We start from the raw sequence: 16073 nt of genomic DNA on the forward strand, positions 1-16073 counted from the left end.
ACCCAAATTATTGAATTTTTACCCGTAACCCAAACTGATTAAGCTTTAGATTATCTGGATTAACCCAAATAACGACCCGTAAACTAAATAATCCAACCCATTTCATCTAAACCCATTCGGGTTGGATCGGGTTATTTGGGTTTGGTTATTTTCGACGCCTGTAACTCCCAACCCCCTAAGTATGCCTTCAATTTAATCTCCAGTGAACCTGGAGAGAGAGAGAAAAAATATCAGTCAGCTGAGCTGAGCTGAGCTGAGGCCTGGCATTCGCGGTGGTTTTGACCGGTGGTTGTCTTGTCACACATCATCATCATCTCAATGCTCCATTATTCTCTTCAGAAGATAGATACATAATTATAATAATAATCCATGGCGACTAATAATTTGCACCTCACTCACTCTCCTAATTTCTTCCTTCCTTGTAACAACTTCTTCTTCGCCGCCGCTCCACCACCTCATTTCCGTCATCTTCACCACCGCACTTCACTATCTGGAGTTTCCACGTCCTCGACGAATAACAACACTAGGTTTGTTTTATTATTCATTTTACTTCTCCATTTCGTGTCTCTCTCTCTCTATACAGTTATTGTTATTATCTATTTTTGTGATTTCTGTTAGTTATAATGGATATTTCTAAATAAATATTATAGAATGAGGTGTATATGTCTAATTTGTAACTGATTTTCTCTCTCTATGTGTGTGTGTCATTGTTGTAATAGGGTTGGCAGTAGTAGGAAACCAGTGAGGAGTAATGAAGATCTGTGTAATGATTTACGCGAGTTTATGGCGCAAGTCGGAATTCCTGATGGACATGTTCCTTCTCTCAAGGAGCTCACTCACCACGGCAGGTTTTGTTTACTTTATTCTACTTTCTCTAGTATATATATATATATATACACGAGCATGGTACCCGCGCAATGTGGCGGCGGTGGCGGGAAGACGGTCTAGTGGCGTTGGTGATGGTTCTATTGGTGGTGGTGACGGTGTCAAGTGGTGTAAGTTGATATAATTGTGATCGTGAAAATTTTTAGAAAATAAGGGCTTAAAGTGTTAATTTTTAAAATAAAGGTTTATGGTGTAAATTAATTCATTAAGACCAAATTTGGTATTTTAGAAAAACTCTTTCCATAGTGGGTGTTTATTAAGAATAATTTAGTAATTCCGTATGTAACTATTGTGTAACTATTCCTAAAGATGGAGGGTGTGATAATTTTTATAAAGGAGTATAGATATAGGGTAACACTCTGGTAAATAACACTCTTAAAATAAGAACGGTGATAACACTTAAAAACATCATTTTGATGCATTAAAAGTCCATAAAACTAACATAGTGCATAACTAATTATCATTATTTAAGTGTTTAACAACACATTGATCCGTCAAAATCGAAGAAATCACGTTCTTTATTGGATGCATCATTTTGATGAATATGCATCCAAGATGGATGCACAAAACAAAAAACATGATTTTCTCGATTTTGACAAATCAATGTGTTGTGAAACACTTAAATAATGATAATTAGTTATACACTATGTTAGTTTTATGGACTTTTAATGCATCAAATTGTAATTTTTAAGTGTTCTCACCGTGTTCTTATTTTAAAGTTGTTCTTATTTGATTGTCCCCCTATATATATATATATATATATATATTATATATTATATGGGAAAGTGAAGGTGGGTTGTCTCACATCCAAGTTGGGTGAAAAGCCCCTCACATCTTGTTTTTTTATTCCATAAAATTCATGGGGCCCCCATCATATATTAATCATGCAAAAAATATTAAAGTATATTATGTGAGAGGTTTTTCACCTAAGTTAGGCGCGTGAAAACCCCATACTCACTTTTCCCATATATATATTTGTATATCTATATCAGTATATGTGCTTTTATTTTGATTTTATTGAATACATACATTGCCTTTGGAATACGAAGGTCTTACTTGTTTGGAATAAGCTAATATAAGGCTTATGCATTAAGGACGGCCACAATTTGAGCTCACCTATGTACAAGGTGAAATTAGTTATCGGTGTATATTAGCTTGCATCAAAATTAACAGCAACTAGTCTGTTATCAGAAATTAGTTTGAGTTGTAAACTAAAAGGAAAACTCATTGAAGCCGAAAAAAGCAACTAATTAACTCTGTGAATTAACATGAAGTGGTTCCTATTATTAAATCATTTTATGAGGTCTTCTACATCATCTGATGGCTTTTGTGATACAATTCAGTCCATCTATATGTACATTAAAGCATATTGAAACAGATCAAACAATCTTCCATGATTTTTTTCCCCTCTAATGATGGTGTCTTCCAAAGCATTACATGCATGTAGTCAGTTCTGACTTTCTATGCTTTAGGGACTGCATTTCTGTCTCAAAAGAAAAAGGGTCATATTTTGACCGAAATGACCTTTTCATATGCTCTCTTTTAATGTTTTGACACTTAAGCATCGTGAACCAGATATTACCGGCACTCGATGCATGTAGCATTCATCCTGCATGACGAATGACTGTCGTGATGAACTCTTCATGACACCATACCAATGTGTACCCCCACCTCATCCCTACTGTTAAATTTTTTTATGCAGAAAAATCATTTTTAATGGGATTGCTTTCTACCTTCTAACAACCTTGTTTGAGTTATTTCCTTAAATTTCGTTATATTTTAGGCAAGATCTTGCAAACATTGTGAGACGGAGAGGGTATAAACTTATCACAGAACTTCTTGCCGCATCACAAGAGATCAACGTCACTGATTCTGATGTAGAGGGGAGCTCCACTGAGGACAGAGTTAGTAATGAAGAAGATGAATTAATAGGTTGCTTTTATAATTTCCTTTTTAATTTTGAAGTGTACATAATAATTCTCTCTACTTATTAAAGTGGTTATACTCAAAGGTCTACATGAGAGCGGAAAAGAGTTGGCTGGCGATGTGTTATTGTCAAGCAAAGATCCCATCATGGAAGAGGCTTCTAGTACCAATACTTTTGAGGATTACACAAATTCGGATATAGAGAGCTGCTTTTTAGTTGATGAGTCAACCAAATCATCATTGCATGAGAAGGTAGCAAAATTCATTCAGACTGGAGAACTAGAAACAGTTGAAGGCAAGTGGTGCTAATATGTTTGAGGATTACATGGGATATATGTTTGTCCCGTGGAGTCCATTAATACCATGAATTCTTTGGATTTGTTTCATTGATTCCTCACAGATATATTCAGCATTTGGATTTTCTTGGTTTTCAGATAGTGGCTTGGACGTTGTGACTGGAAAGAAACTCAGTGAATCGGCGAGGTCAACAGAGTACGAGTTAATTTCAGATAGTGAAGAGCCAAGCAGTCAGGTCCTTTCAGTATCTGACTCGGAAGATATTGCAAATGGAAGTATTTTGGCACCCTATATTGTACATTCATCTTCTCAGTTGAGGTTTGCTCTGTTACTTCTGCCTCATAACCTACATTGTTTGTATATTTTAGATACTTTCGGCAAAATAATAGTATTGAATGATTGCATCTGTTGTAGGAATTTTAGTTCCAATGACGAAGTAGAAAATGATGAATCCGCCTTTGATGACAAGGACGTGGAAGTTGAGGTTTTATCATCAACTCACATCTATGTGGCTATGTTACATTTATGTCTACCCTCCCTCACACACATTATACATAAAATATATGTAATATTGTAATATAGGTTATAACAAAGGAGGATAAAGCTGAAATCAATCGCATCAAAGTTATGCTGGTATGATATTGATCTAATCATCTCGAATATCATTTTCCAGCAGGTGCTTATTAGATTTTTGTTGCATATTCTGATATTATGTAATATTCCTATGTGTTTAGCATCAGAAGGAGTTGGAATTGTCTCAGTTGAAGCAACAGATTGAGAAGAACAAGGTAGTTTCCTGACATTTTGTATCTTTTTGAGTATGATACGAGTTTTTATAGTTTCACATAGTTTGGGTGCAACTAAATATTAAGAAGATCATCTAAACAATGGTCTTTAAATTTTTGTTCTTGGCGACTGCCATTTAAGTGCTTGGCAATAAATCAGTGTCATGTATTCTTATCATTGGCATTTTACTCTAATGGTGTAATATGTGTTTTGCAAGTTGTATGTTTTTCTTTAAATCCTTCTGCTCAACAATATTACTGATTATTGGTTATCGACATTCCTTTCTTCTCAGCAAGCCTTGTCTGAATTACAAGCTAAATCTGAGACCGAGATAAGTAAAGCACAGAAGCTTCTGTTGGAGAAAGATGCAGAGTTATCTGCAGCAGAAGAAAGCTTATCTGGATTAAAGCAGGTAAACGGTTTCTAATTATCAGTAAAATTGACAAATATTATACGTAGTCCAGATATGAAGTGCCCGTATCTTCTTTGAGTGTTTATGCTATGTTAAATTTTGTTAAAGAGCCTGCTGCTGACACTTGCAGCTGTGATATACTGACTTTCATTAGTCCTAAAAATGAACAATTCATATAGATTATGGATTCATTGGATTGTGTATGATTAATGTCATTTATAAATAGAAGATTAGTTTCTTGACTGAAAGTTTAAGCCGTCATTGGTGACATTTGTTGCTAATGGAAGCTTACACTTTCCTAGGTTGAAGTGGAGTACCGGGGAGATGGGGAGACTGTAGAAGTGGCAGGTAGCTTCAATGGTTGGCATCATGCTGTAAAAATGGATCTACAGCCTTCTTCAAATATCACAGACCCTGTTGAACTGAGGTTTCAAATTCTTATTTTTTTTATAGAGGGCTTGTCTCTGGCTAATTAGCATTAAGCACCATACTTTGCTTTGGTAGTCAAAGTACTAGTGAAGTGAAGAGACTATCTTGCTTATCATCAGTTCCTCACTTATAAGATTGCTTTAGTTACTTTATAGTTGTAGGGATCTTTAGCATTTTCAGATACTTAGAGCTTGAAAATTGTTGAATGAATATGTCCACATCATGTTCCATTCAAGGGGTATGATATTCTCATTGTGATTTTCTGATGATTTTTTCATTATGCTTATATCAGGAATTCTAAACTTTGGAAGGCCATGCTGTGGCTATATCCTGGGATCTATGAGGTACGGAATACTGTTTGTTTTCAACCAACTTATGGATTGCTAGTTTGTTATATCCTTGAATATGTAGATTAAGTTTCTACATCTTCTGAAATTTTGGACAATCTCTTCAACAAGTGCAGATCAAATTTGTAGTTGATGGCAAATGGGTGATCGATCCCATGAAAGAAGTGGTTTACAGGGGAAGCATACACAATAACGTTCTTCGAGTGGATAGATGATGCAGCTCTCAAGTGTTGATGTTTGTATATACCATTGAGGTATCACAAGTTTTATATTGTCCATTTTTAGGGCTCGGTCTTGAGACATATTGAGATAGCTGGAATTTGTCTTTTCAGATGTTGATGATTAGATAGGTGACAATAAACAGACGATCTGGCCCTTAAGTTAAAGAACATAATCCAGAGATGAGGTGTTAGATGATCATGCAGTAGTTTAGAATCATAATGTCATCTAGTTCTACATGCAGTTAGGAATTCACATGTAGTGGTGTTATCAGAGTGTCAGTTCTGTCTAAAATCTTATTGTAAATGAACAGAGAACATGGACTTAGAAGCAAGTGTTCATTTCGCACCAACCTTCCAGTATGGTTTGGCAAATTTGTTGGGACCTTTTGGCTTATGACCTAATAAAACCACCATGAGCCAGTAAAGGCGCATGATGATGATCCTAACTAGTGAATAAATATTGGTTTCAATGGTATATATCATTGATATGATATGGGTGATTATGCACTGATGACTTAGCTAATGAGTAATGAATTATGGATGATTATAAATATTGGTCATAATATATTCAATTATTCATTATGATTCCAAATGACCTACGGGTGCCAAAATACAAATTTTGCTATATATAAATAACTAGCTAATCAACCCGGGCCGTATAATTAAAAGGTTAAAATAAAAAAATATATAGATTTATGTATGTAATCTAGGAGAGTTCTATGTATGTCTGGTTTAACCCTATTTGATTCTTTGGCTTGCTGTGAGGGGATTTAAGGAAGTTCTTACACATATCGTTCGTAATTGTTGGATCCCTACTTGGTTGTATGGACATGTTTATTACATTTGTAGGTTGATGTTTAATATGTTTAAATGCCCTTTTACTATGTTATTGTTCATTTTACGCTAAACTGTGTTATGCAGTGTCTGCTATTTTTAATTGTAATATAGTCAGACGACACAACCGACATGTATGGTTACTAAACTTTTTACCCTCTCAATTTTTTGCCTCTTTTTGGCCGAATATCTTTCTGGAAGCAGTCTCTCTACTTTCGTGTAGGTGTAAGGCTGTCTACATTCCTAACTTCCCCAAACATGGCTTTTGCCGGATTAGGTACACGACTTTTGCCGGATTGGGTACTGTTGTTGTTATTGTTGTTGCTGTATGTAATTTGTTGTCGATACATTGTAATTTTTGATATTGAGATAACAATATATTTGTAAAGATAGACATTAATATATAAAATCGATTATGTGATAAAAAAAAAGAAAGTAAAACTAACTACCACAAATCAATGGTAGATATAGAATTAAAAATTAAAAGCTTGAATACAATCGCTCATTTTTTCATATTAATAAGGTTACAAATTATATGTAACAAAAAGCATAACATAGGGCCTCATATGAATAATAGTTTTTTGAAAAGAAAGACTAAGTAATTATGACATTATAAATTTGTAGAAAATAGCTTAAAAGAAAATGTTAGCATGTCATATAGGAAAAAAAAGTTCTAGAAACAATTTTGTTTTATTTAGATAAAAAGGAGAGATAATAGTATTGCAGCGGGTTACTTAATATAAGACTTAAAAAGATGTTTAACTAAGCCCCCATTTGATGATGTGTTTGATCATCCTAATTGAGTAAGTGAAAAAAAAAATTGAAAAGAAAAAAAAAGGGGGAAACGATAATATAATTATCTGGTGGAAAGAAAGGAGGAGCTTGTTGCGACCACGTTCCACCTACCTAAAAAGAAAGTTTTTTTTTATTATCAAGATATAAGCCAAAACGTGTCTCTTTCTTTACCTTTCCCCTCACTTCCTTCCATATACTTGTTTCACCAACCTAAACACACACACTCTCACTGCATTGCACTATTGCTATTTTCTTTCTTTCTCTTTTGAGAAAATGTCAATGGCAATGTTGAGTGGTGCTTCTTCTACATTTCACAGACTCATATCATCATCATCATCATCTTTATATTGCGTTCCAATACAAGTACCTTCCTCTTTGACAAAGTTCACAAGTACCAGAAACAAGGTTTCTTTGACAGTACCTTTTGCTCTCAAGAAGCCCATTGATCAAGCAGACATTCTTATTCGGCAACACCACCACCAAGAAGAAGAAGAAATATTGGAGAATATGGGCGGCGGTGAAAGTATGCTGTATTCATTTTCACCTCTCCCTCTACTCTTATTGGCTGCCCTTCCTGGAGGTACAACCTTCTATATTATCTTATCAATATCAGCACTACTACTTACAATATATCATCTCTCTCTTTAATGCTAAAAGTTACATTGCCAAAATTGGAAAGAAACTAATATATAGAGGCCCTTCGGTCTCTTTGGTTATGGTTACTAAAAAACGCATTTTTATGTTGTTTGTCTTCAAAACATGAAACTCATTGAAACTAGATAGCCAATAAATAATTAGTTTACTATTGAAGTTACAAAACGGTTTTTCTGATAATGCAATTGCCTACAACCAGGACTATATTCACTTTACATAGATAAAAAGAAAAAAGAAAAAAAGATGAAGAGTAAAACGGACTGCATTATCGTATTTTTCTTCTATAGGGGGAGGGAGAAAAAGTGTGGCACAGGGTTAATTGTTAAGTTATTATATGAGTATTGGTATAATTTGTATGTTGTTACGTATGTCAGGTGGAACCATTAGATCGCTCTTTGGTCCTATTGTTGATATAGTTAAATCTTTGGATCTTCCTGGTTGGCTCGTTCATTGGGGCCACCCTGGTAACATGGTATACTTCTGATCTTGAAAAATGCTGATTTTTTTGTTTCTTTCGAATTAATCTTAGATAAACCCGGAACATTTTACCTTAATTTGATCTTATGCATCTTGCAGGCAGTTGTACTCTTTGCCATGGGTGGTTATGGGTCTTACTTAGGTTTCCGCATTAAATATGCTGGTGATGTGGTAAGAATCTCACTGGATATATTCTTGCTTTTTCATATATCATCTCCACTTTGTGGAGTAAAAAAGATAAAGATTAAGTTGTGATTGACAGTTACGTGATTTCAGAAGAAATGAGATCGATTGCAAGTGTGTGCATAAGGTTATGTATTTTAAAAAGATTACTAATAGAGGCATTGAATGAATTTTAGGAGGAGAAAGCAATGGCCAAAGACTTGCATCCTAAGCTCCTAGCTGGGATGTTCTTCTTCTTTTCTCTTGGAGCTACAGGCGGAATAATCTCTCTACTTACTTCAGATAGGCCGATCCTTGAAAGGTAACAATCATAACGCCTTGTGCATAAATTGTTGTAACACCACGCATTAAATGGAAATTTAACAAGTACAGCAGTATGTAACCAGTGAACTTTTGGCCTACCCAGTTACCAATACTTAAAATTTTCATAAATTAGTGATCAAGATCGGTTAACGATAATAACAACTTGTGCAAAAAATGTTGTAACACCAAGCAATAGACGAAAATTTATCAAGTAGAGTAGTATGTTACTACAGTGAACTTTTGCCCAATCCAGATACCAATACTTGGAAAGTTTCTTAAATTAGTGATCATAGGCTAACTAAATCTTTTTCAGCAACAAATACAAAAGTGCATTTTATATGTGATAGAGTAGTACTCTTTATCTACATTATTCGAGTGATTTTTGAGGAAAAAAAAAGTGTACACAAACACATAAACTATCATCAATGTAAATATTCGACAGATATGGCTTACTTGGTATAAATATAATTACTTTACCCACATTTTCTTGTAGTCCTCATGCTGTGACAGGGTTGATCGGTCTAACCCTTTTGGCCACACAGGCATCACTGCCAACATTATTCGAGGTAAAACCTTACCCTTCATCCTTTGTAACGAATTAAACACTGATTGTTTAATGTCATCTTATCTGTATATTTATCTTATTACAAACAAATTGTTTATGCAGGGAAATCCCGGGCTGCGAAATGTTCATGGGATCTTAGGAAGTGGGATTATGGCATTGTTTCTAGTACATGCCGCCCTTGGTCTTCAACTCGGGTTAAGCTACTAATTTTATACTATATGATTAAGATTCTCTCAAGTTTTATTTTTAGTGTCATACTGAAGATGCACGTATGAGATAAAAAAGAAATATAAATGTCACATAATAAAATGACCCATTCTTTTCTTTTATCTCTCACATCTCCAGCATAAGCTATTATTATGTTAAAGATGAACTTAATAGAAACTCTTTTGAAAAAAGAGTGGGGTTGTGACAATTTGGTCTTTTGATTTTATCCAATTTTGGGGAAAATTTAGCATGTTGGGGGGAGAATTTCGAATATGTAAATGAATATTGCCAAAGGTTGATAACCGATTATTCACGGTTCACAATTGACTGTGTATTTATATGACTATGACAATATACTTCTGTAGTCCTATATGACTAATGTTAGCGTTAGCATTTGGAGCTTTTAACTTTAAAAGCTTAAAGCTCCTTTAACCCAACGAAACTTTTTATTAGGTACGCGTTTTTTCTTAAAAACTTAGAACCTTGAAACTCTTTCTTAACGCTTGAAGCTTGGAACTCTTGAATGTTCCTTGCCAAATATAGAGGGATTGGGGAATATACCATTGTATATTAGGCCTCATCCATAGCATGTTGTATATTGTGTATGCATATGATATTGGCCCATTGTATATTAGCCTGATCCATAATAGGAAAATTTACATACATTCGTACCTAGGCTTACATTGGTTTTCCTTTTCCTATCAGACCCGGGTTACAACTACATACATACAGAATAAAGGGAAAATTACCTAAATGGTCTAATTTTAAGGTATATATCTTGTTTTAGACACCTATATAAATTTTTATATATTTGGTCAACAAATCCTTACTACGTACCTTTTTTGGTAAGGAATTAAACCACCCAATTAGATCATGTCAAGTGTTAGATGGTGGACTCCAAAACTTGTCCAACTTGATAAAAACTTGCCTTTTGTTTCTCTTTCGTATGTTTCTTAAATTCCAAATGAATGGCAAAGAAGAACAAATACTCTCTAACAAAACTGATCATCTAGAGGTAAAAAGATACTAGTAATAATGAAACCAAAATGGGTTTATCATGTATGCTAACTTATTTTGAGACACCTCAAAACTCCCCTGTCATATCTTGTTCTCAAACATATATAATGAAAACATGAGTTTCAAGGTTTGCTAAATAAAACAAAGTATGCATTAAAGTTGCAGGCTTGGTAAACATATGTGAAGACTCATAACTCATGGCATTTAACTGATTTTTTTTATGAGAATGAGAAAAGGAAGGGTGCTAATTCCCTCTCTAGAGTATGTTCCACTAGCTACAAGTACAAAAAGTACAATAAAGAAACGACTCATTGGCAAAATCCAGGTTCATAATCGTTATGTTCATACACAAGTTTTATAAAGTTGTTATGGATGTTTCTAAAGTATGTGCATATCTATTTCCAGTGTAATCGTGGGTGAAAAAGCATCAATGTTTGGTAAGAAGAGAGCAAATCATGATGATGAGGATCTGAATGTGGATGTTGCTAGGGTGTTTAATTTTGGATTTCACCATTAACACTTGGCATAATTTGATTAAGGGATTATGTTTCTTACTAAAAAGTTAGTGGATAAGAATTTATTGACCAAACAAGTAAAAAATAAATTATATAGGTGTCTAAAATAGGATATATGATATATACCTTCAAATTAGACCATTTAAGTAATTTCCCCATAATAAATACATACTAAAGTACACTAGTAAATTCCCATATCAACCAATAGAGTTTACCAGCCCTTGGCAATTGAAGATGAAAGTGTGTTTTGTATGTATATATAAAATCTAATACGCTATTTTTTAAAATAAAAGCGGTGATTAAAATGTGAAGAGATCGTTAACACATTTCAAACAGATACATGACTAAGCAAGACAAATTAGATGGAGTGGTAACGGTCACTAATGCAGTTTCGACCTAATATTTGAAGTTGAAAGACACGGGTTTAATCACTGGAAATGCCCAAATCATGTATATATTAAGTAAAAGTATTTTACCAGCATCAAAACTCTTACGAGATAAGATAACGAGGATTCAATCATCCTCCTCTACCTTTTGTTTTTGCGCTAGACAAAGATATAGTGTTTTTGTTTGATAAAGGGTAAGCTAATTGTAGGTTTGATGGATTTTAAAAGCTAACTATAAAAGCAATTCTAGAAAATAAAAAGATTCTTTCAACAAACATAACTTGCCAATTTCCCATTTTTGTCAAAAAAGGGGATTTGCCGATATGTACCGACTATGTTTAAATTAGAAATTAAAACTCATGGCACATGTCCGTACCGTTGCCAATTGACTATCTCAACTCCTCAAACATGGAGATGGAGTATGTCAGGAAATTATGAATATAAATTCTTTAAGTTTGTTATCAAAAAGTTTTTAAACAACCATGGCCCACTGGATTGAATAACTTATTGGCCTCTGAAATTTACCATTTGTGAAAAGTGTTCGCGTGATTTACATTATAAACCACCTAGCATATTCTCATGTATCGACAACCGACAATCAGGGGGTACTTTGTTTGTAGTGACAAAGCTAGCAGGAGCCTGGGAATTAACATGTTATTTTTTTTCTTTTCTCTTTTACGAGTTTTTACTCGTTTCATTAACAGATTAATCCCAGGGTGGCTTGTTTTGCGAGTCCGAAATATTCCTAATGGTGAACCTTCGTGGCCATTAGGAAGTTTATGCCAATCCACATCATATAAGATAAATTTATGAGAATATGAATTTGGCAACATCCAAATCCACATCATTGTCATTCCTAGTTTCCATATATATAGACAGTGGATTAGAATAAAGTTAATGTAAGAACCAAAATATGAGAGAGAACCGTGATAATCGTTAGTTTTTCTTTTGGGTGTGGTTTTTTAATTTTTAAATTTCTTTTATTTTTTAATTTTCTTTCAATAAAAACTCATTCCAAAAGAGAAAAATTAAAAAATATTTTTTTTTTATTTATAAAAAATCATATGGGTTACGTGTTGAAAACATATGGATACGGTATGGGCGTTCCCGTTATCCATTCTAAATTATTGTCATTGGACGCATATAAGAATGATATGGATTTGATGGGCGGCGATTCAAAAGATGTTGACAGTTAGATACGGTATGGGGTTGTAGAACTCAGGGATCAGGATCGGATCGGCGAGGTGGGGAGACGGGAGATTTTGAAAAATCGGGGAAATATCGGATTGGGTGAATAGTGAATAATAATAATAAATTATGAAAATATATGTAATAAAAGTTTAAATATATATCAAGAACTCATAAATCTTGAACTTTTGTATAACTTTTTCAAAAAAAATGACAAATATAAATAGATATAAATATAAATATATGATATATTCTGATAAAAAAAAATTTTTTTTTTTGACTTTGACCCGATATTTGACCGATATTCCGATATTTGACCCGATCCAACAAGTTTTCCAATGTTGACCAACGTTGACCCGATATTTGACCGATCCTAGCCATCCCGTCTCCTGGACTGGCCGATTCCGATATTTGATCCAATATCTCGGCCGAGAAGGCCGAGATTTACAACACTGGGCGTAGCCTTTGACTCTAAGGGCTAAACCCTTAAAAATAATTTTTTAAGTGGTTTTCAAGGTTTTCACCATTATTTTAATTCTTACTTGATCACTTTATTGGAGAATTATATGTGTCTGTTTGGCAAAGTTAGATGATCGAAAACATGAATTTATATTTAAACTTTAGCCTTAATAGTACTTAGATGATGCTAAAAGTCACCATAGCCTATACAAACTTTATATATCTTGTACATGACATGTATATCAATACACATTTGGTACTTTTTTATATTATGACCATATATACCAAATTTCTAGAGGACCATTCGCACAAGGTATTTTCCCTGCCCATAAGTTAAAAGAATTAATGAAGGCTCCACTTGGTAATTGACATGGTGTCAAAACCATATATATATATATATATATTATATATATATATATATATATATATATATATAATATATATATATAATTATGATATATGTACACCAGCCTTAGCTTGGACATGACTCTACATGTACATGGTCCACAGCCATAAATTCCATTTACATCATCCACTATCATCCACTATATATGAATGGAGAGAGATCAGGTCCAGGACAACAAAAACACATCGATACATTGAGTAAATATGATATCTTAACCACCATAATAAAAAATTCGGTAACATTATTAGCTCGATATATTTGATATATTCACTCATTGGTTACAATAATAGCAAGCATATATGCAACAACATATAACTAGATTATTTGATTAATTAGTGACATTATTATCTATATATAATTGTTTTTTTTCAAGTCGGATATGACATCAGAAAAATCTTATCGTATAATGGTGAAACATTAATTGCACGTATCAAAGACAATGAAATGGTGATCATAGGTTGTTACAAGTACTCGGAGGAAAAAAAACCTCAAGGTTTGTCATCCCTAAGGATCGAATTCAAAACTTTGGGTAAAACCGTATCTAAGACAATGAGATGTTGATCATAAGCCGTTACAAGTATTCGAAGGAAAAAACTTCAAAGTTTGTCATTCTTAAAGATCAAACTCAAAACTTTAAATAAAACCAATCGACCATCATTGGCCAATACATATATTTGTATTATTTCTTCTAAATCTAAATGCAACCACTAAAAGTTTTCAATGTACAAAACCACTCAATGAAGAAAATCTGATAGTAAAACATAATTGGAAGCCCATATATACGTTTTCCTTTAATTTTACAATCGGACAATAACAATAGTACCAAATTCCACCTAATTCTATTACAAGCGGGATGAGCTATTAGGATAGCTTAATGAATCATCGGGTTAACTAATACTCGTAACTGATATAGTACATATGTCTTATATTATGATTTTGTTATGTGTATATAACTTTTAACTATTGTTAGTGGTAAGACAAACACTTGATGACCTTAAGGTCTTAGGTTCGATTCCCGATGGGCACAAAAAATAATTCCCTTAAGGTACCCGTTACCAATGAAGTCTAGACCCATATGTGAAGTTTAATTATGCGGGTTCGATCCTCTGGGGTGCCCAGATCATGTGGGGATTAGGATGGAGGTATTTTACAAACATCATATGGCTCATACGGAGTGGGTCGATGGGTATCCAATTGTGGTATCGGGCTAGGGTTTTCCCCATTGCCCTAACATCATTGATCGTTTATATTATATATATGAATATGAATTCACAAGGAGTTAAGGCATTTTCCTCTTGGTTCAACTTGAATACTTGATTTATCAGGACCGATACGGCATATAATTAAGTACATATGATGTCAAAAGAATGGTACGTATTATTCAACTTTCTAATATGAGATAACATAATTAATCAGTTGGATATATTGAATGTATAAGTGCATATTTTGATTAAATATAGATATGTTTGTTATATAAGTTCTCATAATAAAAAGTGATGTATAGTAATCGATCATACCCTCGTCTACTACAAGACACCTAATGAGTGTTATGAAATTAAATAAAAGATATGAATAGTCCCATCAAACTTTTTGGGCCAAATACGTCCTTATCTATTTTAACGTTTTTGTATGTTGCAAGGGAGCTTTAGTTAACTGAAGTAATGGTGTATGTTGTAATAGTACCCCACACTATCCAATTTTATCTTAGAGTGTAGTCTTGGTTATGTGTCTCAATATCAACATTTCAATATGTAAATGCATGCCAAATTAGCTAGAGAAAAAGGTAGGGGAGATTAGGACTTGAGCTTCACCATATCTATTTGTTTGGAAACATTCCAAGTCCTTCCATAGCACATTTATGAAGCTTGCAAACCTCCACACGAATGACCCCATCTTGTTTCATCATTTGAGAATGGTGGTAGATTTACCTTTTGTTTATAATTGCTTTAAAGATCCAAAAGCATATCTATCTACATTCATACATATTGCATTCTTATTTATTAATTGTATGGACCGTTTATATATATATATATATATATAGGGTATGAAAAAGAGTTATTCTAAGTTGAGTGAAGTATAGAATAACAAAATTTAATTTACATAAAATGGGTACTAGGCTACTAGCTAGTTACGTACGGATGTTACTAGAATTGTCAATGAACCTGATCATGACTTAAATCCGATCATTTGACCAGCCATATATTGTCTACCAATTGTACGATATAATTAATTAACTAATTTGATCGGTGTGTGCATGTTGATCACTTGAAAACGTTCCAACTAATACAACCAATTAGTTAAGGGGGGGGGGGGGGGGGGGGGGGGGGGGGGGCGGGGGAAATTGATCGATAATAAAACTATCACAAATGATTTGATTAAAAAAACTTTTATAATGATGTCGTGGCATGAAAATACACAAACAATTATGTTAAGATAATTAAGTAGGTGGTCAAGGAAAAGTTCTGTCTCTGAATAAATTATTTGGCCCGTGGGATAATGATTCGTGAACCATATTCGTGACTTTTTCGAAATGAATCGTGTTTTTTAACCAATAAGAACAAATTAACCTAGAGATAAATACCTAAAAGGTGGATAAATATCAATTTATTGTATATTTTTACTCCCTTATAAAACAAAAAAACTTTTTTTTATTTTTAGTAATTTTTGTCTTTTAATCACCAGAATTGCCCTTACATTTATTTTAATAATTAACACTTTAAGCCCTTATCTTTTTAAATATTTCACTATCGCCTTTATATCAACCTACACCATTTAAGACTT

At 33.5% G+C, this 16073-nt stretch overlaps 2 protein-coding genes and 1 long non-coding RNA gene across 7 annotated transcripts; all 3 read left to right on the forward strand.

Moving 5' to 3' along the window:
* Positions 1–221: 221 nt before the first annotated feature.
* On the forward strand, positions 222–6541 carry LOC122584796 (protein PTST homolog 3, chloroplastic). 4 transcript variants are annotated; one of them, XM_043756859.1, is made up of 13 exons: positions 227–527; positions 720–848; positions 2669–2817; positions 2897–3106; positions 3246–3426; positions 3523–3592; positions 3691–3741; positions 3843–3896; positions 4187–4306; positions 4609–4733; positions 5028–5079; positions 5199–5336; positions 6342–6541. In XM_043756859.1, the coding sequence occupies exons 1-12, from the start codon at positions 370–372 to the stop codon at positions 5295–5297; spliced, it is 1398 nt and encodes a 465-aa protein (XP_043612794.1). In that variant the 5' UTR covers positions 227–369; the 3' UTR covers positions 5298–5336; positions 6342–6541. The 4 variants fall into 4 exon arrangements, with proteins under 4 accessions (XP_043612795.1, XP_043612794.1, XP_043612793.1 ...); XM_043756858.1 differs by lacking the exon at positions 6342–6541 and adding an exon at positions 5415–5761 and having other exon boundaries at positions 228–527; XM_043756857.1 differs by lacking the exon at positions 6342–6541 and having other exon boundaries at positions 228–527; positions 5199–5761.
* A 563-nt stretch (positions 6542–7104) lies between these two features.
* Positions 7105–9700, forward strand: LOC122581326. The gene is made up of 6 exons (XM_043753542.1): positions 7105–7512; positions 7961–8058; positions 8163–8234; positions 8423–8547; positions 9043–9115; positions 9217–9700. The coding sequence occupies exons 1-6, from the start codon at positions 7206–7208 to the stop codon at positions 9319–9321; spliced, it is 780 nt and encodes a 259-aa protein (XP_043609477.1). The 5' UTR covers positions 7105–7205; the 3' UTR covers positions 9322–9700.
* Positions 9701–9976: 276 nt separating this feature from the next.
* Positions 9977–10918, forward strand: LOC122587893. Of its 2 annotated transcripts, none has more exons than XR_006322156.1 (3): positions 9977–10090; positions 10498–10663; positions 10744–10918. It is a non-coding gene; the product is annotated as an uncharacterized LOC122587893 (long non-coding RNA). The 2 variants fall into 2 exon arrangements; XR_006322157.1 differs by having other exon boundaries at positions 10059–10090; positions 10564–10663.
* Positions 10919–16073: the final 5155 nt, after the last annotated feature.

The sequence above is a fragment of the Erigeron canadensis genome, chromosome 1 (genome assembly GCF_010389155.1).
Source record: "Erigeron canadensis isolate Cc75 chromosome 1, C_canadensis_v1, whole genome shotgun sequence".
NCBI classification, from domain to species: Eukaryota; Viridiplantae; Streptophyta; class Magnoliopsida; order Asterales; family Asteraceae; genus Erigeron; species Erigeron canadensis.

Coding starts and splice junctions, on each gene's coding strand:
- LOC122584796 (XM_043756859.1), top strand. CDS start 370: ATGGCGACTAATAATTTGCACCTCACTCACTCTCCTAATTTCTTCCTT. Junction 3,593..3,690: donor ACAAGGACGTGGAAGTTGAG/GTTTTATCATCA, acceptor ATTGTAATATAG/GTTATAACAAAGGAGGATAA. Junction 5,080..5,198: donor TATATCCTGGGATCTATGAG/GTACGGAATACT, acceptor CAACAAGTGCAG/ATCAAATTTGTAGTTGATGG.
- LOC122581326 (XM_043753542.1), top strand. CDS start 7,206: ATGTCAATGGCAATGTTGAGTGGTGCTTCTTCTACATTTCACAGACTC. Junction 8,235..8,422: donor TTAAATATGCTGGTGATGTG/GTAAGAATCTCA, acceptor AATGAATTTTAG/GAGGAGAAAGCAATGGCCAA. Junction 8,548..9,042: donor GATAGGCCGATCCTTGAAAG/GTAACAATCATA, acceptor ATTTTCTTGTAG/TCCTCATGCTGTGACAGGGT.